The sequence below is a fragment of the Callospermophilus lateralis genome, chromosome 8, assembly GCF_048772815.1.
Source record: "Callospermophilus lateralis isolate mCalLat2 chromosome 8, mCalLat2.hap1, whole genome shotgun sequence".
Classification (NCBI taxonomy): domain Eukaryota; kingdom Metazoa; phylum Chordata; class Mammalia; order Rodentia; family Sciuridae; genus Callospermophilus; species Callospermophilus lateralis.
Window position 1 is genome coordinate 118,496,464 of NC_135312.1, and position 20,766 is coordinate 118,517,229.

General features: G+C 38.4%; 1 protein-coding gene across 1 annotated transcript in view; it reads left to right on the forward strand.

The window, feature by feature from the left end:
- Ttc29 (tetratricopeptide repeat domain 29) overlaps positions 1-20,766 on the forward strand; it is a 126,313-nt gene that overhangs the window by 30,467 nt on the left and 75,080 nt on the right. Inside the window, exon 4 of the mRNA XM_076864083.2 lies at positions 1,851-2,036. Within this exon, the coding sequence (XP_076720198.1) occupies positions 1,851-2,036 (186 nt within the window). The remainder of the gene's footprint in view (positions 1-1,850; positions 2,037-20,766) is intronic.

Here is a 20,766-nt window from a genome sequence, read left to right on the forward strand (position 1 = left end):
CCAACAATAAAATTGATTTTCATCTTCTGAATATACTTACTGACAATTCAAGAGAGTGATCTACAAGCAAGGAGAAAGACTACTTAGAATGTAAAGTATACATACGACAAACAGAAAAATAGCTTAGCTGAGAAGTAGTCTTTCAATATGGTATCTTAATAACTTATATAAGTATAGCTCATTGTCTTTTTAAAAAAACATTGCTTATGACATGTTGGGAATATTTTTATATTAATGTTTATTTACTGAAAAATAGAAAAATTATTGCAGGATTATGTATATAGTTTTAAAAATTTATATAAAATATTCTTTATATAAAATATTCTTTATATAAAATATTCTTTATATAAAATATTTTATTTAAGTAGAGTATATGAAATTCTTTACTCAATCCAAAAAGAATAAAACTCTCTAATTAGTAAATATGACAAAGAAATATGAAATATTAAGAAATAGACTTGCATGGTCTATTCACATTCGATGAATAAATATATACATAAGAGGTGTAAGTGAAGGAATGGCAAGGGTTTTAAAAATTTCTGTTGAAACACTGGATGACTTATTTATAGTTCTTGACAACCACCTTTTATTTAGCTTGTTTCACTTTTCTGAGCCTTTGGATTTAATCTTAGAGATTCATTAATGGGCAATATTCTTCATTATTGTAATACCTTCAGGAACAAATAGGCTGACTCTTCTGGTAGTAGTGAGCAATTGCATCAATGAATTCTACTCCACAATCACAGTTAAAAAAAAAAGTTTTAGAACAGTAACTCAGGCCACTACCTATTTACAAGTGTGCTTTCAGAATAAATGCAAAAAGACAGAAAGGTTATAAATTTGTTCACATTCACCATTTGAGAGGGGCTTATAGGACTGAGGTACAATTCATTAACACGCAACACTTTTTTTAAAGTTTTTTTTTTTTTTTTGTAGTTGTAGATGGACAGCGTGCCTTTATTTTATTTGCTTACTTTTATGTGGTGCTGAGGATCAAACCCAGTGTGAGGCAAGCACTCTGCCACTGAGCCACAGTGCCAGCCCTGCAGATATTTCTATTACTATGGCAGTGGGTTTATAAGGACAATTCATAATTTATTAACAAACCTTTTTGCATACATATAATTCAGGTGCCACTTTAGGGGGGAAAAACTACAAGGGTTCAAGTAATAAAGTAACAACTATCTGAGTAAAAGGAATGCTTAGTATGTATGCATTTTCAGTGGGGAAAAAATCCCCAGAATATAGAAGCATAGAAGTCTGTTCTTTCTTAACACTGTCAGAAAAACCTATGTTGCTAGAAACTTTATCAGAAAACGTGTACAGCTTACAGAGGTATCCTGATCATCATTTCTTATATCTATCAAACCCTATGATTTTTTTTTTTCCTTCAGGGTGAAAATAGTGCAGCATTCCCATACCCTCTCTGTTTTCTTCATTTACATTATTTTGTCATTTTAAGAAGCATTACTTTCTCTGCCATCTCAAAACATTTTTTAAACCTCCAATGTGAAAAGTACCCAATGACAGTCCTTTATCCAAGAAAAATTAGGTACACTGCTAATTGATATTTCCAGTCCATGTCTTACATAAAGTCCCCTATTTTAATCTAAACCATATGTCAATTTCTAGTATGTTGTACATTTTTGGAAAGACTTTTGTTGATTTGCTTATGTGGATATCCGTTAACATGTAATTATTTTAATTTTGCATTCAGATTACATTTATAAAATAACCACACTTTTAGGAATAAAATGGGAATAAATGTCACAGCACCGGTTTGCCGTTCCCAAGCATGTGCCACGAGACATCCTCTTTCTAATGTAGTTTGTATTTTTCTCTTTTTGAAGGACACCTTGAAGAAGTGTATAATAACTTGTACGCTCTGGCCTGTTTCTTCGATAACGCTGAAGACAAGTGGGTAAGGAACCACTTCTATGAACGATGTTTTCAGATTGCACAATTGATCAAAATCGACGGTGGGAGGAAAGAGGCCGAGGCGCATGCGCACATGGGCCTTCTCTACGAGGAAGCCGGTAAGTGGGCTTTGTCAGGATGCAGAGACCAGGCAACCAGAAAGCAGGTGGGAGTTGAGAAAAAGACTTGAGTTCAAGATGCAGATTATTGAGGTCAAAGAGCAAAGGCACGTGACTCACAGACCCAGCTTCAGTATTCCTTGCAGAATATTCTTTATAGCATTCCTTGCTCGGCTCCTGTCTGGGCAACTCAGCCTGGAGTTCTCAGCAGCATCCTCACAGAGAGAAAGTACCTCCCCACTACACACATACGCACACACACCCCTCAGTCCACAAGCTGCAATTTTAATTTTTTTTATTTCATGACAGGCCTCTCTGTTCATTTTAACTTGATTTCTCATGTATGAAAATTCTTGAGGAAAAAAAATGAAATGTGCACTTCATGATTTTCCTAGTGTCCTACTCCCCTATGTAAAAGTCCCAAAGCTATATAACTTGGATACCACCCTACCATTATTTTACAATAATTTCTGAAGGAAATATTCCTTTAAATATAAGTTCATACTTAATAGTTTTATCTTATGACAAGCCAAAGTCTAAAACAACAACAAAATAGTCAGAAACAGATCTTGTGTAGTGATCGATCAAGGATTCAAATAGGGATTTAAGAATTAAAATTATCTATGTGATAATAGTATGTAGATGATGTGTGTATTATCTAATATATGTGTGAAGAAGAAAATATTTTATCATGAATATGCTATTTAGTCTCTAAAAAAAAAACCTGTCTTGTTTTCCATAAAAATTTTGACTATGGCAAAACACTTAAATTTTTTAAATATTTATTACTTTGTGGCTAGAATTACATAGGACTTTGACCAATTCTTTCAGATTTTTTAAATTTCTAAAAGGTTTCTGTGCTCCAGGAAGTTGCGGTTGATGAGATTTTAACTCTAACCCTGGTAGGTTCTAGAAGGTAGTCAGGCCTACCTCTCATGACAGACACAGACATGCCAGAAAAATAGAGCAGAGTAAGAGATCATACAGACTGGATTCAGGGAAGACTGACAGAGTCGGGAGGATCAGGCTGTGGACTTGAAAGATAGGTTGAATTTAGGCAGATAAAGAAATAGGAATGTATTCAGTAAAAACAAACAACATACACCGGAGCGTAATTGAGAAAGGGGCAGGAGGAGTAACCTGCTTACAGTGGAAAGCGTAGTTTTGAGCCATGCTGGGAAGTCATAGGAAAGGTGAAATAAAGATACCTCCGTGTTAGGAGCTTGGATTGAGTTTCTGCACATTCAGGGTAAGGACAGGAGAGTGAAATGTCTATCTACAATGCAAACTGTACCGGGAGAGGAAAAAGGAAGGGGGATGGCTAAGAAGCTGCAACAGTCATGGAGCTCAGAAGAAAGAGTGCAGAAATATTTAAGAGAACATATGGAAGTGTTCTATTGCAGCCAACCTATAATATCTCAAAATAGAGGATTAGTTAAATAGATGAAGCAACTTCCAGGCAACAGAGTTCCATGCAGTCATGAGATTACAAATTAGAGCAAAATTCATTTATTCATTGAACAAATACTGATTTAGAACCTAGCGCCAGGGGATAAAAGAGTGTACAAGGCAAAGTCCCTGCCCTCCAGGAACTCAACCACTTCTCCATGTACAGTTTAGTAGTGTGAAGTATATTCCCATTGTTAGGCAACCAATCTCCAGAACTTTTCATCTTGCAAAACGGAAACTCTGTGCCCATTAAACAAATCCCCATGTCCCTCTCCTTTTGATTTTTTAAAATCTCTATGCATTTCTATTAGAGGACTTATAAATTGCTTACTTGATTCATTCATCTGTTCATTCACTCATTCAATACATATCGTAGTGTTCCCTGGTCCTATCGTTAGTAACCATGGCACCGTGGTTGCCTGTATCATCTTAGTGACAAACATACAGTGGCAGAGAGCAGAGATGAGCTGGGAGATGTGATTTGTGTGGGTCTGTGGAGATATATTGCTCACAAGTCTTTGGCTTGCTCTCATTTGGGTGCCCCACCCTACAGCATGATAAAATGCATCCATGTTCCATAATAAATAAATTGCTTAAAATAATGGAAAGACTTCTGAAATTATTTTTAGAGTGGGTGACTTTGTTTTGAAACTACGTTTTGTCAGATCTAACAATTTTCCATATGCTCTTAAACAGTGCATAGACCCTAGAACCAGGCCTGACTGATAAAACCACTGAGTCAGTGTTGATGAATATTCCAGGGATTGCCTTTGAGTCTATGATATGCCTGGTGATGGAAAAAATCATCTGTGTAGCTTCTGTAATCTGTGGAAGAATTTTCACAAGAAGTATAGGAACATCAAGAATGTGTGGCTAAGGGCTGGGGCTGTAGCCCAGGGGCAGGGTGCTTGCCTAACATGTGAGGCACTGGGTTGGATCCTTAGCACCACATAAAGGCAAACAAATAAAATAAAGGCACTACAAAAATAAAAAGAATATGTGGCTGGAATAGAGGGGGACTCACCTGGCTATAGGATTCCCACTGAGGAGATGGTGGTGTAGCTTCCGCTTATCAGATCTGATTGGTCCAGACAAGTGAACAGAGGCCCCACAGCAACAGCTAGGCAGCAGCTGTGCTGGGGGCAGGTGGCAGCATCCCGATACCACGGGTGCCCCCATTCAGGTTAAAAGAGGATATTAGCCAGCAGATGGCAATGGGCAGGTTTTCAGGGCCTGACCAAATAGGCTGTAGTCCAGGGCAGGGCTCCAGCTCCCTCGGGGAACTGTAGAGCAAATGAGGAACAGAAGCAGAAGCCATTTTCACAGAGACTGGGCACATGGTTGCGGTCAAGGGTAATGTTCAACCCATTGGCACAAATGTGACCAGCTCTCACACAGACGCCCCTGGCAGGTCCTTCGGCACAGCAGACGTATAAACTCTATTAGAAAGAAGATGTCTCACAACCTGCTGGAGATGGGGTCCTACCACACTTGACTCAAGGGATGGCGGTCTCATTTTTTCACTACTGTAGAGGAACAGTAGGCATGGAGTAGTCGCGGACTGACAGACACAGGCTGTAGCAAATCACAGGCTGTATCTTCTTTTAGAATTCTGAGGACCTTATGGGCAAGACCCACGGGCATGCTGGAGAAAGTGTGCAGATACTGGATCAATAGGAGATGTGCTCTTTCATTCTGGAGCAGACACAGAAATCTAGCAGGGCCAGAGACCAGACCAGACTCCAGGAGAGGGGACTTTGTAAGAGACATGACTAAGGAAGCATAAGCTCCTTCCCTGCCATGATTTGAGGCCAGGACACAGTATCAAGCTGATGTGGCCGAACCTTCACTTCAGCCCTATCCTGCCAGGTCAGCAATAGAGATCAGTGTAGTACTGGAACTTTGGGCAGTAATTCAGTTTTCCTCTCAGTAGAGTGCCTATCCCATCCTGGGTAAGTCCTTTCAATATCACAAAAAAATGAGGGATCCCATCACTAAGCGCCTTAACCTCCCACTACTCAGTATTTTCCAGAGTTAGTTCCTGTTCACAGTCGCTACCTGCTGAAGTTCAGCCATTATAGAACAAGGAGTCTCTTCCTTTTCCAGTTTGAGTCTCTGACCTATCCCTAGATAGATCTAGTCAAGTCCCCTAATTTGCTTCCAGAAGGCCATGGTGTGTGCCTGGTAGTGTCCTGGGACAACTGCCATTGTTAGCAAGAGAACTGGGTACACCAAGCTTGCAGCAGACCAGCAGCACCAGCAGTGCTCCGGGAGAACTCAAAGAGATAAGAGCAGAATGAGGAGTGCAGCTCTCCCAGTGTAGCATAGGATGCTGTGTGACTAGGGAAATGTCACACTCCTGGTGTGGCCAACACCCAGACGCAATCGTGATATGACATGGAAAAGTCTTGATACAGTTCTGTTCTTCCTGCTCAGCATTCATGATGTGATGTATCCCACCTCTCCTGCCTGATGGGCAGTGGGACAGGGAGATGGAAATCCGGGGTGAGACCAAGGCCTTATGGTTGCAGCTGCCGGCTATGGCATACAGATGGCAAGACTTGTCACACAGACTTCCATAGTTTGGGAAGCACCAACCTCACCCCTGTCAGGAAAGAATTGGAGGTCAAGTATTTGCAATGGGTCAAGATTGATTGCCTCAAGCACCGAGCCTGACTGGTTTCCGTGGAGCTTTGCTAAAGTCCATCTTCTTTTCTGAGAAGCTACTGCCTGGGAGCAGTTCTGGACATGTTAACCCTTTCCTCTTGGATCTGTAAACTCTGCATAAGGAATGCTCTCAGAAGAGTGGAATTGGCACGATGCAAGGCTGAATTCGTGATGTTGAGAACAGATTTGAATAACTGCCCCAGATTGCAAGGGAAAGACAAGGAAATGAAAACAAGGAGGGAAGAGGACAAATATGGAAATTCCTAAGAAAGAATACACAATAATTGAGCAAAAGCAAAGCGGTTTAAAAAATATTTCTTGACCCTTAAAAAATCTGAATATGCAAATCAAAATAGCTATTCAGTCAAAATTAATAAAGAGAAACCCACAGTTCAATAACATCCCAGAAGTTTTTCAATTACTCAGATAAAACAGAGTTCTACCAGTATCCAAAGAAAAAATACACATGGCCTACATTGGAACAAGAGTTAAACAAGACTCAGTTTTCTCCACTACAGAGCTATATTCTGAAGCAATAGAAAGGCATTGTAGATATGCAAGTTCAGAAAGCACTATGAGTATAGTTTCCATATATATTCTAGAACTCAACAAGAGACATGTCAAAATTAAGAATTCAAGAATGGGGAAATTCTGACACAAAAGATCTTTGCAGCAAACCCTTACTTAAATCAACATAAAAAATTTTTAAAAATGTGTGTCAATAATACTGGAAGTAGATGATACATTAAAGTATGATTTAAATTTTCTCTTTATGATTTACTGCATTTACCAATTTGGCAGTAATGTTGATATTTCTCTTACATATTTTAAACCTCAAATTTTATGAGAAACATTTTTAATTAAGCTGTAAAATCATGCAAAAATATGGGCAATTACTTATTCAATCTTGGATGAGAAAGACCTTTGAAACACAAAACAATTGGACAAGGCATGAAGGAAAGTGATGGGGTTTATTAAGGGATAAATATAGCCTCTCCCTACTCCAGGTATAGGATGAATTCAAAAGAAATGAAAATCAGATCATAATTGTAAGGACTAATTGGAGAGCAGTGCTTAAATCTGTGCAAATCAGATTCCGTTCTTAACAACTAGTACTGTTCAGGTTCTTCTACGGGCTCCAGCCAGCTCCTTTGAGCTTCAGCATGAAGTTCAGAGATGTGACTCCTCAAAACTGAGTCAGAAAGGATGAGAGTTAAGAATTTCAACAGATATGTCATTCCTCCTCCCATGACAAGAGGGAAGGAAATAGGAAGCCCCTTTATGAAAACATGAGGCTAGAGGAATGGAATTCCCTGTTTCAGAAACAAAAGTGAGAGATTTGATACATAATATTTAAATTGCTTATTAAAGATCTTATACAGTTTAAAACACTGGTAAATATTGGAAACAAACATGATAATAGAGCAATGCCATTTTTATATAAAGAACACATACACACTGATGAGAAAAATCACTCAATGGATAGAGGAACTAAGGAATACAACTTAAAGAAATCCAACCAGATAGTTAACATGAAAAAAATCAATCATATCAGGGCTGGGGTTTTAGCTCAGTGGTATAGCGCTTGCCTAGCATGTGTGAGGCACTGGGTTCCATCCTCAGCACCACATAAAAATTAATTTTAAAAAAAAAGGTATTGTGTCAAACTAGCATTAAAAAAAGTTTAAAAAATTTATAATACAAAAGCACAAATTAAGGCATTCTATACATTCTATAATGGTCTAACAATTGTTTATCATGATCCTATTATGTGCAGGCACTGGGATAAGTGTTAGGAATACATGACTGAAAAAAGATGTTGGTGGCCCCTTTATTCAGGAGCTCACATTTTAATGGAAGAGGCAAGTAGGTTTTTTGGTAATCACAACAATGTAAACACCGAGAGACTAGGCTCTAATGCACCCAATTCAAATGTGGAGGAATCAAAGTCTGTTGAAAATAGCTTTTAATGCTTGTGAAACTTTGATAAATTAAGCATTTTTTATACTGCTGGTTCTAGGATAAATTGGTCTGATATTTCCAGCATACAATTTGGGAATATATAAAAAGAGTTTTTTTAATGCTCAAATCGGCTTTTTAAAAATAGTTTAGATATGAGGTGTCCCCAGTGCAAGAATGATCAGAGGTGAAATGATTAGGTCATGAGAGAGTCTTAACCTAAGCTGTGGATTGATCCACTGATGTAGATTAACTGGGCAGTAACTATAGGCAGGTAGTGTATGACTGGAGGAAGTAAGTCAATGGGGGTGTGACCTTGGTGTTCATATTTTTTGTCTCTGGTGAGGAGAACACACTTTCTCTCTCTCTCTCTCCCCCCCCCTCTCTCTCTCCTGTCTGTGATGTCCCGGGCTGCTTCCCTCCACCTTGCCCTTCTGCCATGATATTCTGCCTTACTTCAGGCCCAGGGCTATGAAGTAGGCTGACCGTGGATTCAACTTCTGAAACTGGGACCCAAAATAAAACTTTTCCTCCTCTATCTACATTGTTCTTGTCAGGTCTTTTGGTCACAAATGATGAAAAAGTTTACTAAATATCCCTTAATCCTGTAATTCCACTTCTGAGAAATAATCAGATATGAAGACAAGGGTATCCATAAAGATGTGTTAAATCTTTATATATGTATTATTTATAATAAAAAAGAGAAACAATAGAAATGACCTATAATTAATACTTAATTATGGTAATTACACATGATGAACCCTTGCCTGGCCATTTGAAATGTTGTTTTCCAAAAATTAGAAGCAGAAAAGCTGCCATTTATTGAGTGCCACGTGTCGGTCATTATGAAAATGTTAAATCTGGACAATAAACTTTATCAGCAATCATTTCTAGGCTGAAGCAAGGAGGCGCAGATGTGTGTGCTTCTATTTTTCTGTGCTATTTTTCCATGGCAACCATGGAGAACTTCTTTTGAGATGGTGAAGCCACAAGACAGGTCTTAGAAGGGGGCTTCTCCAGAGTCATCAGTCCTCAGTGGACTTACCATGAACAAGAAAATCACTTTATCTAAAGCCCTGGGATTTTAGGGTCTATTTTGTACCATAGCAGTAAATCTAACTTTGACTAATATAATCTCCAATGCTTCTATCCCCTTATTGAGGAATTTCAAGAATTTTGTTAATAATTTTTGGCAATTTCTTGGAAAGTTTCATATACTAATAGAAGGCTTCCCTTTGGAATGTGGTATCTAACTTCTTTGTGCTTTCCTGAACACTCCCATTTTAATGTTTTTAACAAATTCCTCAATTTACTAATATAACTTTGTCTTCCAGAAACTCTATTTTTGATATGGAAAAAAAGATGCATTTAACATTTTTATGTGTTTGTATATTTTTTAGTATAGTAGGCATGAAATATATTTATACCTAGAAAATAACACAACTTTAAAACTAGCTGATGTACAATGACTCCATCATAAATCTGCAATAATGTATTGCCTACTACAAGGAGACCTAAGGTGTTTTAGGATACCATGATTGTTGCTATTCAAAAAAGAACTCAAGAGAAAATAGTGACCCCTTGACTGACCCAGTCTCCCCATGTTTCCTTCTGGGTCAGAGACCCTACCTGATCTTGGAAGTGGGATATACTACTCAAAACATGAACTTTTTGACTCAATTCCAAATTCCTGATTTCCTTCACTAAATTCTCCTGGAAGCTCCCTTCAGGCTCACTCAGTAACCCAACATAGAGAAAGAACCAGTCTTTAGAACAAAGACATCGAGGGGATGGAACAAAATTATTGTGGCTACCAACATTGAACACTGTAAGCAGACATCTCAGAAAGTCAGTCAAATGAAGATATTTAACTGATCTCTTATAGATGGCTTATCATAGAAATAAGGGGTGGTGTTTGATTTGTTAATCTCAAGGTAGTCCACTCTGAAAATATCTTTCTCACACATTTCCACTGAATCATTCCCAGGCAATAATTCATACGACTAGAAACATCATCTAAATCTCTAGGGACATTCCCACAACAGGCCTCCAGGGCTGAAGAACAGCTTTAGATAGGCTTGTTACTTGAAATTCGCCAAGTGCCCACACACCCTTGTGCTCTTGTTGAACCACAGTGCTGTTCAGCCTGTGGAAACATTTGCTGGCCTCAGAACATGCCAGTATTTGCCAAGACTGAGGAATAGCCTCAATGTCAAAAGTTCCTATCATTCTGCTCACCACCTGATAGTGGCTCTGCACTGCTGTGACAAAGACCTTAGAAAATCAACTTAGAAGATCATTTGTCTCCCCTACTTCGGGACTGAGATGATACAGAACTTCATATCTAGAAGGTGTGGCAGAATAAAGCTACTTAGCTTATGATAGCCAGGAAGTAGAGACAGAGAGGCAGGCTAGGGGTAAGATATAGTCCCCAAAGTCATGCCTCTAAGGACATATTCCCTTCAACTAGGTTCTGCATCCTACAGTTTCCACCACCTTCCAGTTAGTCCATTCAGCTAAGAATCCCTCAATGGATTAATCCATTAATGAAGTCAGGGCTTCCTGCCCCCACCACTCCTCACAAGCTTTACCTATTGGGCTTTGCTGCATTGGAGACCAAGTCTTCAATACTCGAGCCTTTGGGGGACATTCTATATCCAAACCATAACAACAACTAATGTCTGTGGTCCTCTATATCCAGGTGTTTTATTTCCCAGGTACCTCAGTATCGGGATCTTGATGTGCTGATGGTGACTGTTTTCAACCTTTTACTTTTCTCACAGCATATATGTGATTGTTAACATTGACTTTGAAGTACTGGTATTTAAATAAACCCTTCTCCCCCAAAGCAGAAGTAAACACCACTCCTAATTATGGACTGTGGTTAAAGTAACATAGGCTGAGGGTCATAAGCTACCTGCATTTCTATAGCCTTTCTCTCCCACCCAGAACATACGTTGAAATTCACATGAATTCCTAATTTCAAATTTTAAAAGTTTTATACTTTTGAAAAGTAGATAGTAACAAAAGAATATTATATATTTAAAAAAGTAAATCATTCAAAAACTTTGGCTGGTTTGTTGTTGTACAGCATTTGTGATGCATTTCAGAACTGATGAGAATACACATCTGTGTCTCAACAGTCATTAGGAGCTGTGGGTTTAGGGTAGAATTTCTGGCTCTGCTCCATGCCTCCCTCCAGCGGTTTGACAAGTAAATTTCTAGATCCTTCTTTATCATTGCCATTATGCATCTGGTTTTCTCCCCCTGCACTTTCCCTTCTGTACCTCTCTACACATACTCCATGTTGACAAATCCATCATCTGCTAGAACATCAGCCCCCGTCCTCCATTGATCCCTCATCTAATAGATCCCTCAGTATTTAAAGTGATTAAGCAACCAGCCATGAGATCTGAACTGCACTCTCACTGGCCTGGGGAAACGAGGCCAAAGTTTCTATTAACCAGAGAACTTTCTGGCTCTAAGTAAGAGCAAACCCATTTTCTTATGGCAGCTTTCCTACTGGCTGATTCTACATCATAAGACCTAGAGGGACTGCTCAGGCCCAGAGCATTAGGCTTTCAGAGTCACAACCACAAAGGCCAGTTCTCATTCTGTCAAAGGACGGCTTCCTGCATGAGGCCTCTTGGGACCGTCCTCATCCACACCCCAATTCTTCCGACCTATCTCCCCTCTGCTTTGATCTCAGACTTGCTGTGAGTTTGGCCTCCCCATCTACCTCACCTGCGCCCTGTCTGTGATTCTAGTTCTCTCAGGTTGGTGGGGAAGGCCTTTTGTCCATCTGTCCTGCCGTCTCCTGGTATATCTGTACATTGCCCCTGTTTTGTTTCTGTTTCTCCAGGGTTGGTGTTGACAGCTCTTAGAAAAAGCCTAGAGAGGACAAGGACAGTACACATATTGGTGATTTTTTTTTTCTCATTTTGAAGGACACTTCGATCATATTTCTTATGGGATTGTTTCAGTCAGATTTCTGTCCTTGTGAAAAAACACTTGATAAAATGACCTGAAAAAGAAAAAGTTTCATTTAGCTCTTGGTTTTAGAGGTTTCAGTCCATGGTCCACTGGTCTTATTATTTCTAGACCTAAGGTAAGGGAGAACATCACGGCAAGGAGTGAGTGGTGGGGCAAAGCTCTCATGGTGGCCAGGAAGCAAGAGAAAGAGAGGAAGGAGCCTGGGTCCTCTTGTCCCTTCAAGGACACGCCCCCAATGACCTAACTTCCTCACTAGGCTCCGCCTCCTAAAGGTCCTACCACAATTGAAGGACCAAACTTTCAAACTTTCAACACACGGTTCTTTGGGAGACACTTCAAATCAAACTGTAGCAGAGTTGAATTGTGAACCCCCCCAAAATGGTGAGTTCTTAACTCCCATTTTTTGTGACCTTACTGGGAAATAGGACCTTTGCATAAATAAAATTAAGATGAAGACATTGTAGCATGATTTATGAACCAATATGACTACTCACTTATAGAAATGGGAACCTTTGTAAACAGAGACAGGCATGTACAGAGAAGAGGATGGGAAGCTACAGGCAGAGCACCATCAACAAGCCACAAATCCACCAGAGGGTACCAGGATAGGGCAGAGACATGGGACAGATTCTCTCTCACAGCCCTCAGAAGGAATCAACACTGCCAACATCTGGAATTCTGACTTCCAGACTCCAAATTTCTATTGTTTAAGCTGCCTACTTTGAGGTCCTTTGTTACAGTCAGAAAACTAATACAGTGTTCAGCATGGTGTCAATGACCTCCTTAAGTAACAAAAGGTATTATTCCAGAAAAAAAAAAAGAAAAGAATATACCAATGATGGAATAATGATTCAATATACATGAAGAATGTGATGTTCCTTTATTTTTAAACTATTGACATGTGAAACAACTGGGATGGTGATCAATTGAATACCATCTAAATCAACACTAGAATATTTTCAAAAAGTCCTTAATATTTCACATAAACAATCCTTTCCTAGCATTTTGGCCTTTTATGTTACTCATTTTCCATTATAAATTGGGCTTTATTTTTATTCTTAGGCATATGAAGTGATGTTGATTATTACAGCATTCAGTTCTCCAAAAAAGGTAAAAATACAAAAATTTAATATAATCAACATGCCACATCAAAATTGATAGAAACATCATTGTAATTTCTTATTTGTCATGGAATAACACTTGCCAGTTTATTAGAAAAACAGCCTTAATAACTAAAAGACATGCAAAGGATATATCAGTTTTTAGTGTGGTATTTTATTTTCTCTTTCATTTTATAAAAAATTAATAGAGATGTAAGCGCTGTTGAGTGGATTTAAAACCCATCAGATACACACACTCTCGACTGGGGCAGACTCTCGGGAAGGGCCTTGATGATGTGCAATGGTGGGGGACTTGTTTTGCATGATATGCCCTTTTCTGATGTTAGAATGGGTTACTTTGTGCATGTATTATTTTTTTTTTAATTGGAGGAGACCAAGCTACTTTTAAAATTTCTCAGAGAAGTATGGAAAAGGACAGAGGGTTTTATAGTTGCTAAGAGATAATCAGGAAGATTAAAGAACTATTTATAAAGTAGGAGTGTGTGAGGCCGGGGAGGGGCAAGGCTGATTAAATGCACAGACTGGTCATTAGATAGCAAAGGAAGAACAATCTGCACAGATATTAGGAATATGGAACAAATATTTAAAATCAAAATTAGAAACTTACACATTCATACACATAGGTTAAATTAGTGGTAGTTGATAGGCATTAGTGACTATCTTGGCTTTGGTATTCAGGTGGCACTTGGCATCATGCTAGAGATGAAGTGTCGCAAGGAAAAAAATTAGAATGGGTAGTACACAGAGGTTGTCTTTTGATTCTGCCAATTGCTAGTTAACTATATGAATGTAGGGAAGTTATTTGGTCATTGTGCATCTTGTTTCCCTCATCTCTAAAGTGAGGGAGTTGAAGTAGGTACTATCTGCTGTTGGTTCCCTTCCAGCCCCGATCTCGATGGCTGCTTAAACAGCTACTGAAAAATCAGTCATTAAAAACTTTTGTGTGTCAACTTACTTACTGGTGAAAAAAAAAATCTCAGTTTACAAAAAGCAGAGATGGAGCCTAAAATTTACTTCTTTGTGCCTCTCTGCATTGTTAAAACATAAAATCATTCTAGTTCTTTGGAGTCTTCCTTTGGTGGGGTTGGTGCACAGGCCAGAAGAAGGGCCCCTGTCTCTTTTACATGCTCTTTCACTCCCAGGCTGTGCCTGTCAGTAAAAGTAGGCCTGGGAAGAGTTACTCTGCTGTAATGACTGCACATCAGGTCTTCCCAGGCAGCAGTCCCAGTGAATCCCCCGGCAGAAATGAAAAAGTCCTCGGACAGACAAGCAGGAGAGGCCAAGGTCAAGAGCACGGGAAGGCACCGGTCGGGGATCCCAACCAGCTTCTCCAACTTGGTTGCTGCTGCTCTTCTTTCCCTTGGTGTCTCCCTTCATCCCATCTCCTTCTCCTTTTAACTCTTGACAGTTCTTCTCGGTCCTCCCATCTTCTGCTCCCCTGTTCATGTCCTCCAAGTTCCCTCTGTAGATCTACATTGACAGTGCTCCAGTGCAAGTCCTTCGCACAGCAACCTGTTATGAACTGTGTTTCCTTTGGGCTGGTGTTTTGTTTTGCTTTGTTTGGGGTTTTGGCAGCAGGGGGCGTCCTGGGGACGGGGGTGCCAGCGCAGTGGCCACTGGAGATTTAACCCAGGGGAGTTTTACCACTGAGCTCCATTCCCAGCTCTTTTTGCTTTATTATTTTTATTATTATTATTATTTTTAAATTTTTAGTTAGTTTAATTTAGAGACAGGGTCTAAGTTGCTTAGGGCCTCATTGAGTTGCGAGGCTGACCTTGAACTTGTGATTCTCCTGTCTCTGCCTCCCAAGTGGTCTGGATTACAGGCTTGCACCACCACACCCGGCCTGGGCTTGTGTTTTTGATTAAGAAACAAAACCACCAACTCCACTTGTGTTGGAGATTTTCTTATTGTTTGCATAACTGAAACTTTATACCCATTGAATAACAACTCCACACGTCCACCTCCCATTGCCTGTGGTAACCAACATTCTATTTTTGGCTTCTGTGAGTGTGACTAGTTAGATTCCTCATACGCAGCATTTGTCCTTGTGTGACTGGCTTGTTTCATTTAGTATTATATTCAATCTGTGTCACATACAGCAGCATTTCCCTCTTTATTAAGCCTAAATAATTTTATTGGTTTTTTTTCTTTTTTTTTTAATTTTTATTGTTGGTTGTTCAAAACATTACATAGTTCTTGATATCTAAATAATTTTAAATAACACCAAAGCATGTCAGAGCCAGGCTGGAAACCTGTGTCTTCAGATATTTGGGTCAATGTTCTTTACATTAACCAACACTACCTGCCTGTACAGAGATTTGCTCAGTGGAAACCTCGTGAGGATGACCTTCTGGATTTATTTGTCCTTGATAGATTTTGATTAAAATTATGACAAGAAAAGACTTCTGAAATAATAGGACTGGCCCTGACAAAATTAGGGGTAAAAAAAAGTGTCTCTTCCTGTGTATGTCCTTTCTTATTTGTCCACTGGCCAAACCATTTGTCTTCATGGCCAGCCCAAGATTCCCATGCAGCGTTCAGGCAGTAATCCATTCCATCAGGATCCTAGGACAACGCCCCTTCATCATGTGGTTCACGCTCCTCTCCTAGACTGTCCACATTCTACATTATAAAGGCAATTGCTTAGGAAAACTAAGGTTATTATCATACAGAGGTCTTCCAGATATAAAGAGAAAAGGTGGTGAGAAGACTGGTAAACTGAGTCGTGGAAAAGGAAAGCTTGAATGGCTTTATAAAAAGTTCTTTTGTCACATGTTGAAATCCACGTGTGAATTAGGCTGTTCAAGAATTGTCGGGGACATTAGGGAGAGGGGAGATTTAGGAGTATGAATTTGAGTGAGGACAGTGGCAGATCTGTTGCCTGAACAAATACAAAGGAAGAACGATTTGCAGATATCACATCAGAAGAAACAGATCAGGTTTCAGTCATACGGCAGATATTGCGGAAAGGCGGGGAAATAACTTTATGTGAGTATATGTTACACAGAATTAGTAGCTATATTCTTGGTAAAGTGTACATCAATTTATAGGAAAAATGTTAAGGCAATTGTAATTTAATAGACAAGGCTACAGACAATTCACCAAAGGGGAAATATAATGAATACATGAGAAAATAAGCCATTTCTTAAAAATCAATTTGAATAATTGTGAAGTACCATTTAATACTTCTTAAAATTGCAAAATAATAATAATCATGTTTTCTTAAAGTAACACTTATGTGTATTGCTGACAATATTGTGAATCACTTAAATGGCTTTGGAAGGTAATACAATAATATACAGCCTTTCAAAGTACAATTATGAAAATATGTAATATGGAAAGTAGTTCTAATAAAATAATCTAGATAAGCAGAAAAATTATATTTAACTCTCTGCAACTATGTAAAAATTATGATTGGATATAGAAAAGAAATACAGCAAAACTGAGCAAAATAAGTACATTTTAAGTGATTGATAGTGTCATTGTTAACAATATTTAATATTATTTTAGTGTTTCATTCCTGCTGATTTTATTTTTTTGCCCTTAAAAATAAGTAAATATACATCATATTATGCCTTTGTTATATGTTAATTTTTGCTTTACTTATTATATATTCAACACTCTTTTGTATTTTGGGTCAATGGTAGGACAATTACCATCCCAGTTTGCCTGGAACTGAGGGAGTTTCAAGAACTCATGGCTTTTGATATTAAGAACAGAAAAGTCCCTGGTCAATGTATGTGAACTAGATTCCCTAAATAGAGTAAATATTAAAATTTTCTTCAATCTTTCTAAACCTAATATTTTATTCATGCATTATCAAATAGTGAGGCAATAACATCTTCATAATTTTTTGCTAGTAGACTTTTGACAAGCACCATATGATTATTTTTAGTTTTCAATGATTCTTATTTCCTACTTAAATTGCTATCATATGTTAAAATTTACAACAATGAGCCTTCCTTTCCATACAGGGTGTTACAAGAGAAAATGGCACTTAAACTAGCAAAGGTCATCTTATTAAAGGTTCAGCTCTGGAAAATAAAATTATTGATAGTTACTGTGAATATTTGAAGGAGAAAAGGTGAATGGAAAACAACTCCAGCAAAACTCTCGAAGCTATAGGTTTTCCTGTCTGGTCATCTAAGTCCTAGTCATACCTTTACACAACTAAGCAAGTTCATTGGGAACATATTTCCCTCTTCTAGTAAAAATAAATCCTATAGTATTTGTTTCCCCACGCTTGTATACTGATTCTAACCTTGCATCTTAAAAGTCCCTTGGATGAAATTTTTCCCAAAAGATTCTCTGGAAGAACAAACCCATTATTCCTTTCAGGTTCCCTAGTAAGGAGTAGGAATAAATCCAATCAAACAAGAGTCTGATATAGATCTTAATGACTCCAAAACATCAGTCGCCAAGAGTCTTGGGCAAATGGCAGGCCAGTGGAAAGCACCTCCCCTTCATCGCTGGGTGATTGCAAAGCTCAGGACTTCTGGCTGCTAATTCTCATCATTCATTTTTAGCCTAAATTCCTCAAATGGACTTGAAAAGTGGCTTCCAGAACATATCTTCTAGGTATATTTTACTAGACCCATATTAGAAACAGAGTCCTTGACACTTGCATGTAAGAGTGAATCTAATAGTTTAAAACTTTTTTTTTTTTTAGAAACCAAGTGGATTAGCATTGCTATTTCTGTATAAATTGTCCCTTTTCAGGCCATGTCAGTTTATTCTCGATCTACTATGTGTACACATTCATAAGGCCTTATAGTGTTTAATGAAGAGATCCTTTTTATATTGATAGCCACGAGAAAATTAGACCATGTTTGATCTGTGTTAAAGAATCAAAGTCCAAGATCTTTGAATGGAACTTAGAATAAAAATGTAATTAGGTTACATCCCTAAAGCCTGATATATCTTTAAACAAGACTGCAAATGAAACTTTATTAGAGCTTCAAATGAATTATTTCCTTGCCTTTTTTTTTTTTTTATTCATTTTCTTCCCCTTCTCTTTCATGTCTGTGTTACCAGCATTGCTGCTTGCATTTTACCTGTCTATTCCGGGGTGTTTTAATTATTTACTGCTTAACGAGTAGCACACAGAGGAAAACCTCGTTCAGAGGTGCTTTCTCTGCAGCAGGTTTTTCTGTTTCAAAGCTTTGCAAGGAGGCCGTGAGTAGCTGCACTGAGCCTGCAGTTCTTGCTGCACCGATTGAACTGTTCTGGGGGCAGTGTTTCCTCTGCCTGTCTGAGAAGAGACACTGCCCCGGGAATATCTCTGCAGCAGTGCAAATGGCCAAGAGCAGGGCGAGTGTTGGGTTAGAGTTGGATGAAGTTCTTTCCAATTAGTGGCTTGAGCAGCATTTACTCTGAATGAGTGATACCGTTCCATAACATTTAAGTCTGAAGACATTCAATATAACAGGACCATCCAGATTCACTCCAATGGGTGAACATGACACACACACACACACACACACACACACACACACACACACATGCCAAGATAACATCACATAAAAAGTTACTGAATGTCCATGAAGCAGCAGGCATTCAGCATGGAGCTGCATGTTTTTACACGCAGCCATCCTTTAAACTTGACCTTCTGGTTTTTATCCCCTTAAATAAGGGATGCTCAGGGGCAGTTGTGTGTGCATGGAGCTATAGCATCATGGTACTGAAGTTCAAACCTTGGGCTCTGTCTGAAAGTCAAACATTTGACACAGTTTCCATAAAAGCTTGGGACATCACTTCTGTCCACCCAAGGGTCAAAAAGGTTCTGTCTGTCTATCTATCTGTCTTGTGCCTGGCACATATTGACTGTTCAGCTAACATTATTGTTCCCCACACACACACTCAGCTAAATAGATTTTTTTTTAATTTTGTTAAGTAGGTGTTTTTTGTTTATGTTTTCGTGACAGCCAAAATAACAGATGTTCATTGTCCATCAAAGTGAGGATGCAGGACAGGGGGAGTTAGCACTCTCCTCTCCTCCTCACCTCCGTCTCTGACACTCAGTACTCAGGCTCTGTCTCCACGCCTCTCTCTTTGCTCATATAAACATACACAATTCAGATTGAATGTAGTTTATTTAAAAACCTGAGCAATATGTAATGTAGGTAGAAATGACATTATTGATTAAGTCTGAGCAATATAATTCAGTAGTTGATCTGCTGTCGATATGGACTTTAGTTTTCCTCAGACTTTTATGCCTATCAACATCCTTTACTTAGTATTTTTAAATAAGGTGAAAACATAATAGTAAAATAATTTGTTATATGAGGAAAAATGGCAAAGTCTACAAACTCTACAAGGTTTGTTAATGGCTAGTATTGATTCCATAGTTATATATTATCCAAATGTGTTACGTTTAAATTGTTTTATTCTTTTGAGTAAATTTGATGCCTTTAATTATGCACTTCTAAGGACAAAAAGTGCTTTATGCTTAACTCCTAGACAATACAAAACCCAGGCAGAAATTGATGGAGGCTTATAGCCACGGAGCAGTTAGACCTGGGCACTGACCACAACTCAGTTATTTAAATCATAAACACAACAATTAATAACAACTCTGCCAGAATATTTTGGAAGTCAAGGCAGATTTTCTGGATTTTTAAAAATTAACTTGTTATGGTAGTATATAAAAAAGTGGATGTGTAACCGATGTGAATCTGCAATATGTATATGGGGTGAAAATGGGAGTTCATAATCTGCTTGAATCAAATGTATGAAATATGATATGTCAAGAGCTTTGTAATGTTTTGAACAACTAATAATAAAAAAAATTAACTTGTGTTAGTTTTGCTGACTTCAGACATAAAGACCTTCATGAGTTTCCCCTACACCTGTCTTGCTGCCTAGTGGGACCCTTCTCACTGTCTGCTTTAGTGACTGACAGTCTCTAATCAGTGTGTGCTGAATTCCTATCCTGTCCACCTGAAATCTGTGCTCAGAATTATAAAGAGAGGGTTCAAACTTTAAAATAGCCTCTTAAATTTCTTCTAAGTATCCCAAAGTAGTTACTCAAAAGTTATGAGCACATTTTACTCCCAGTTTATTAGGGATGCTATTGAACTACAGAACAAAATCTTTGTTTTCCAGCATTCTGTTGTGCAATGGTGTGCAGTGGGTTATAGCCCACAACAAATCTCCTACAGGAGATAAACCCTTGAAAGTGACAGTTTCCCCTGGAAGTGTGACAAGCCCTTAACTATTTCAGCATACAGAGTGCTGTTATAATTATCATAATTGAATGTAAAAACTGAAAGATAGTATAAATTGTTCATGCAGTTAAGCCGAAATGGAAAGCAATGGCTCTTGTTTTTACAAAGGGCAATAACATTTTTCTCTTTTCGCTACTGTTCAATATTGCTTCTAGCAGATTTTATGTCTACATAGCACAGAATAGTAACTTAACGCCAAAGATGTCCAGTAGCTCCAGATTAAAATGTAATATAATATACATAAAGCTTTATTGTTCCTTTAGGTTGTTGTTTTAAACTAAAGTGGAATATTTCCCTAAAGTCCTCAACAAA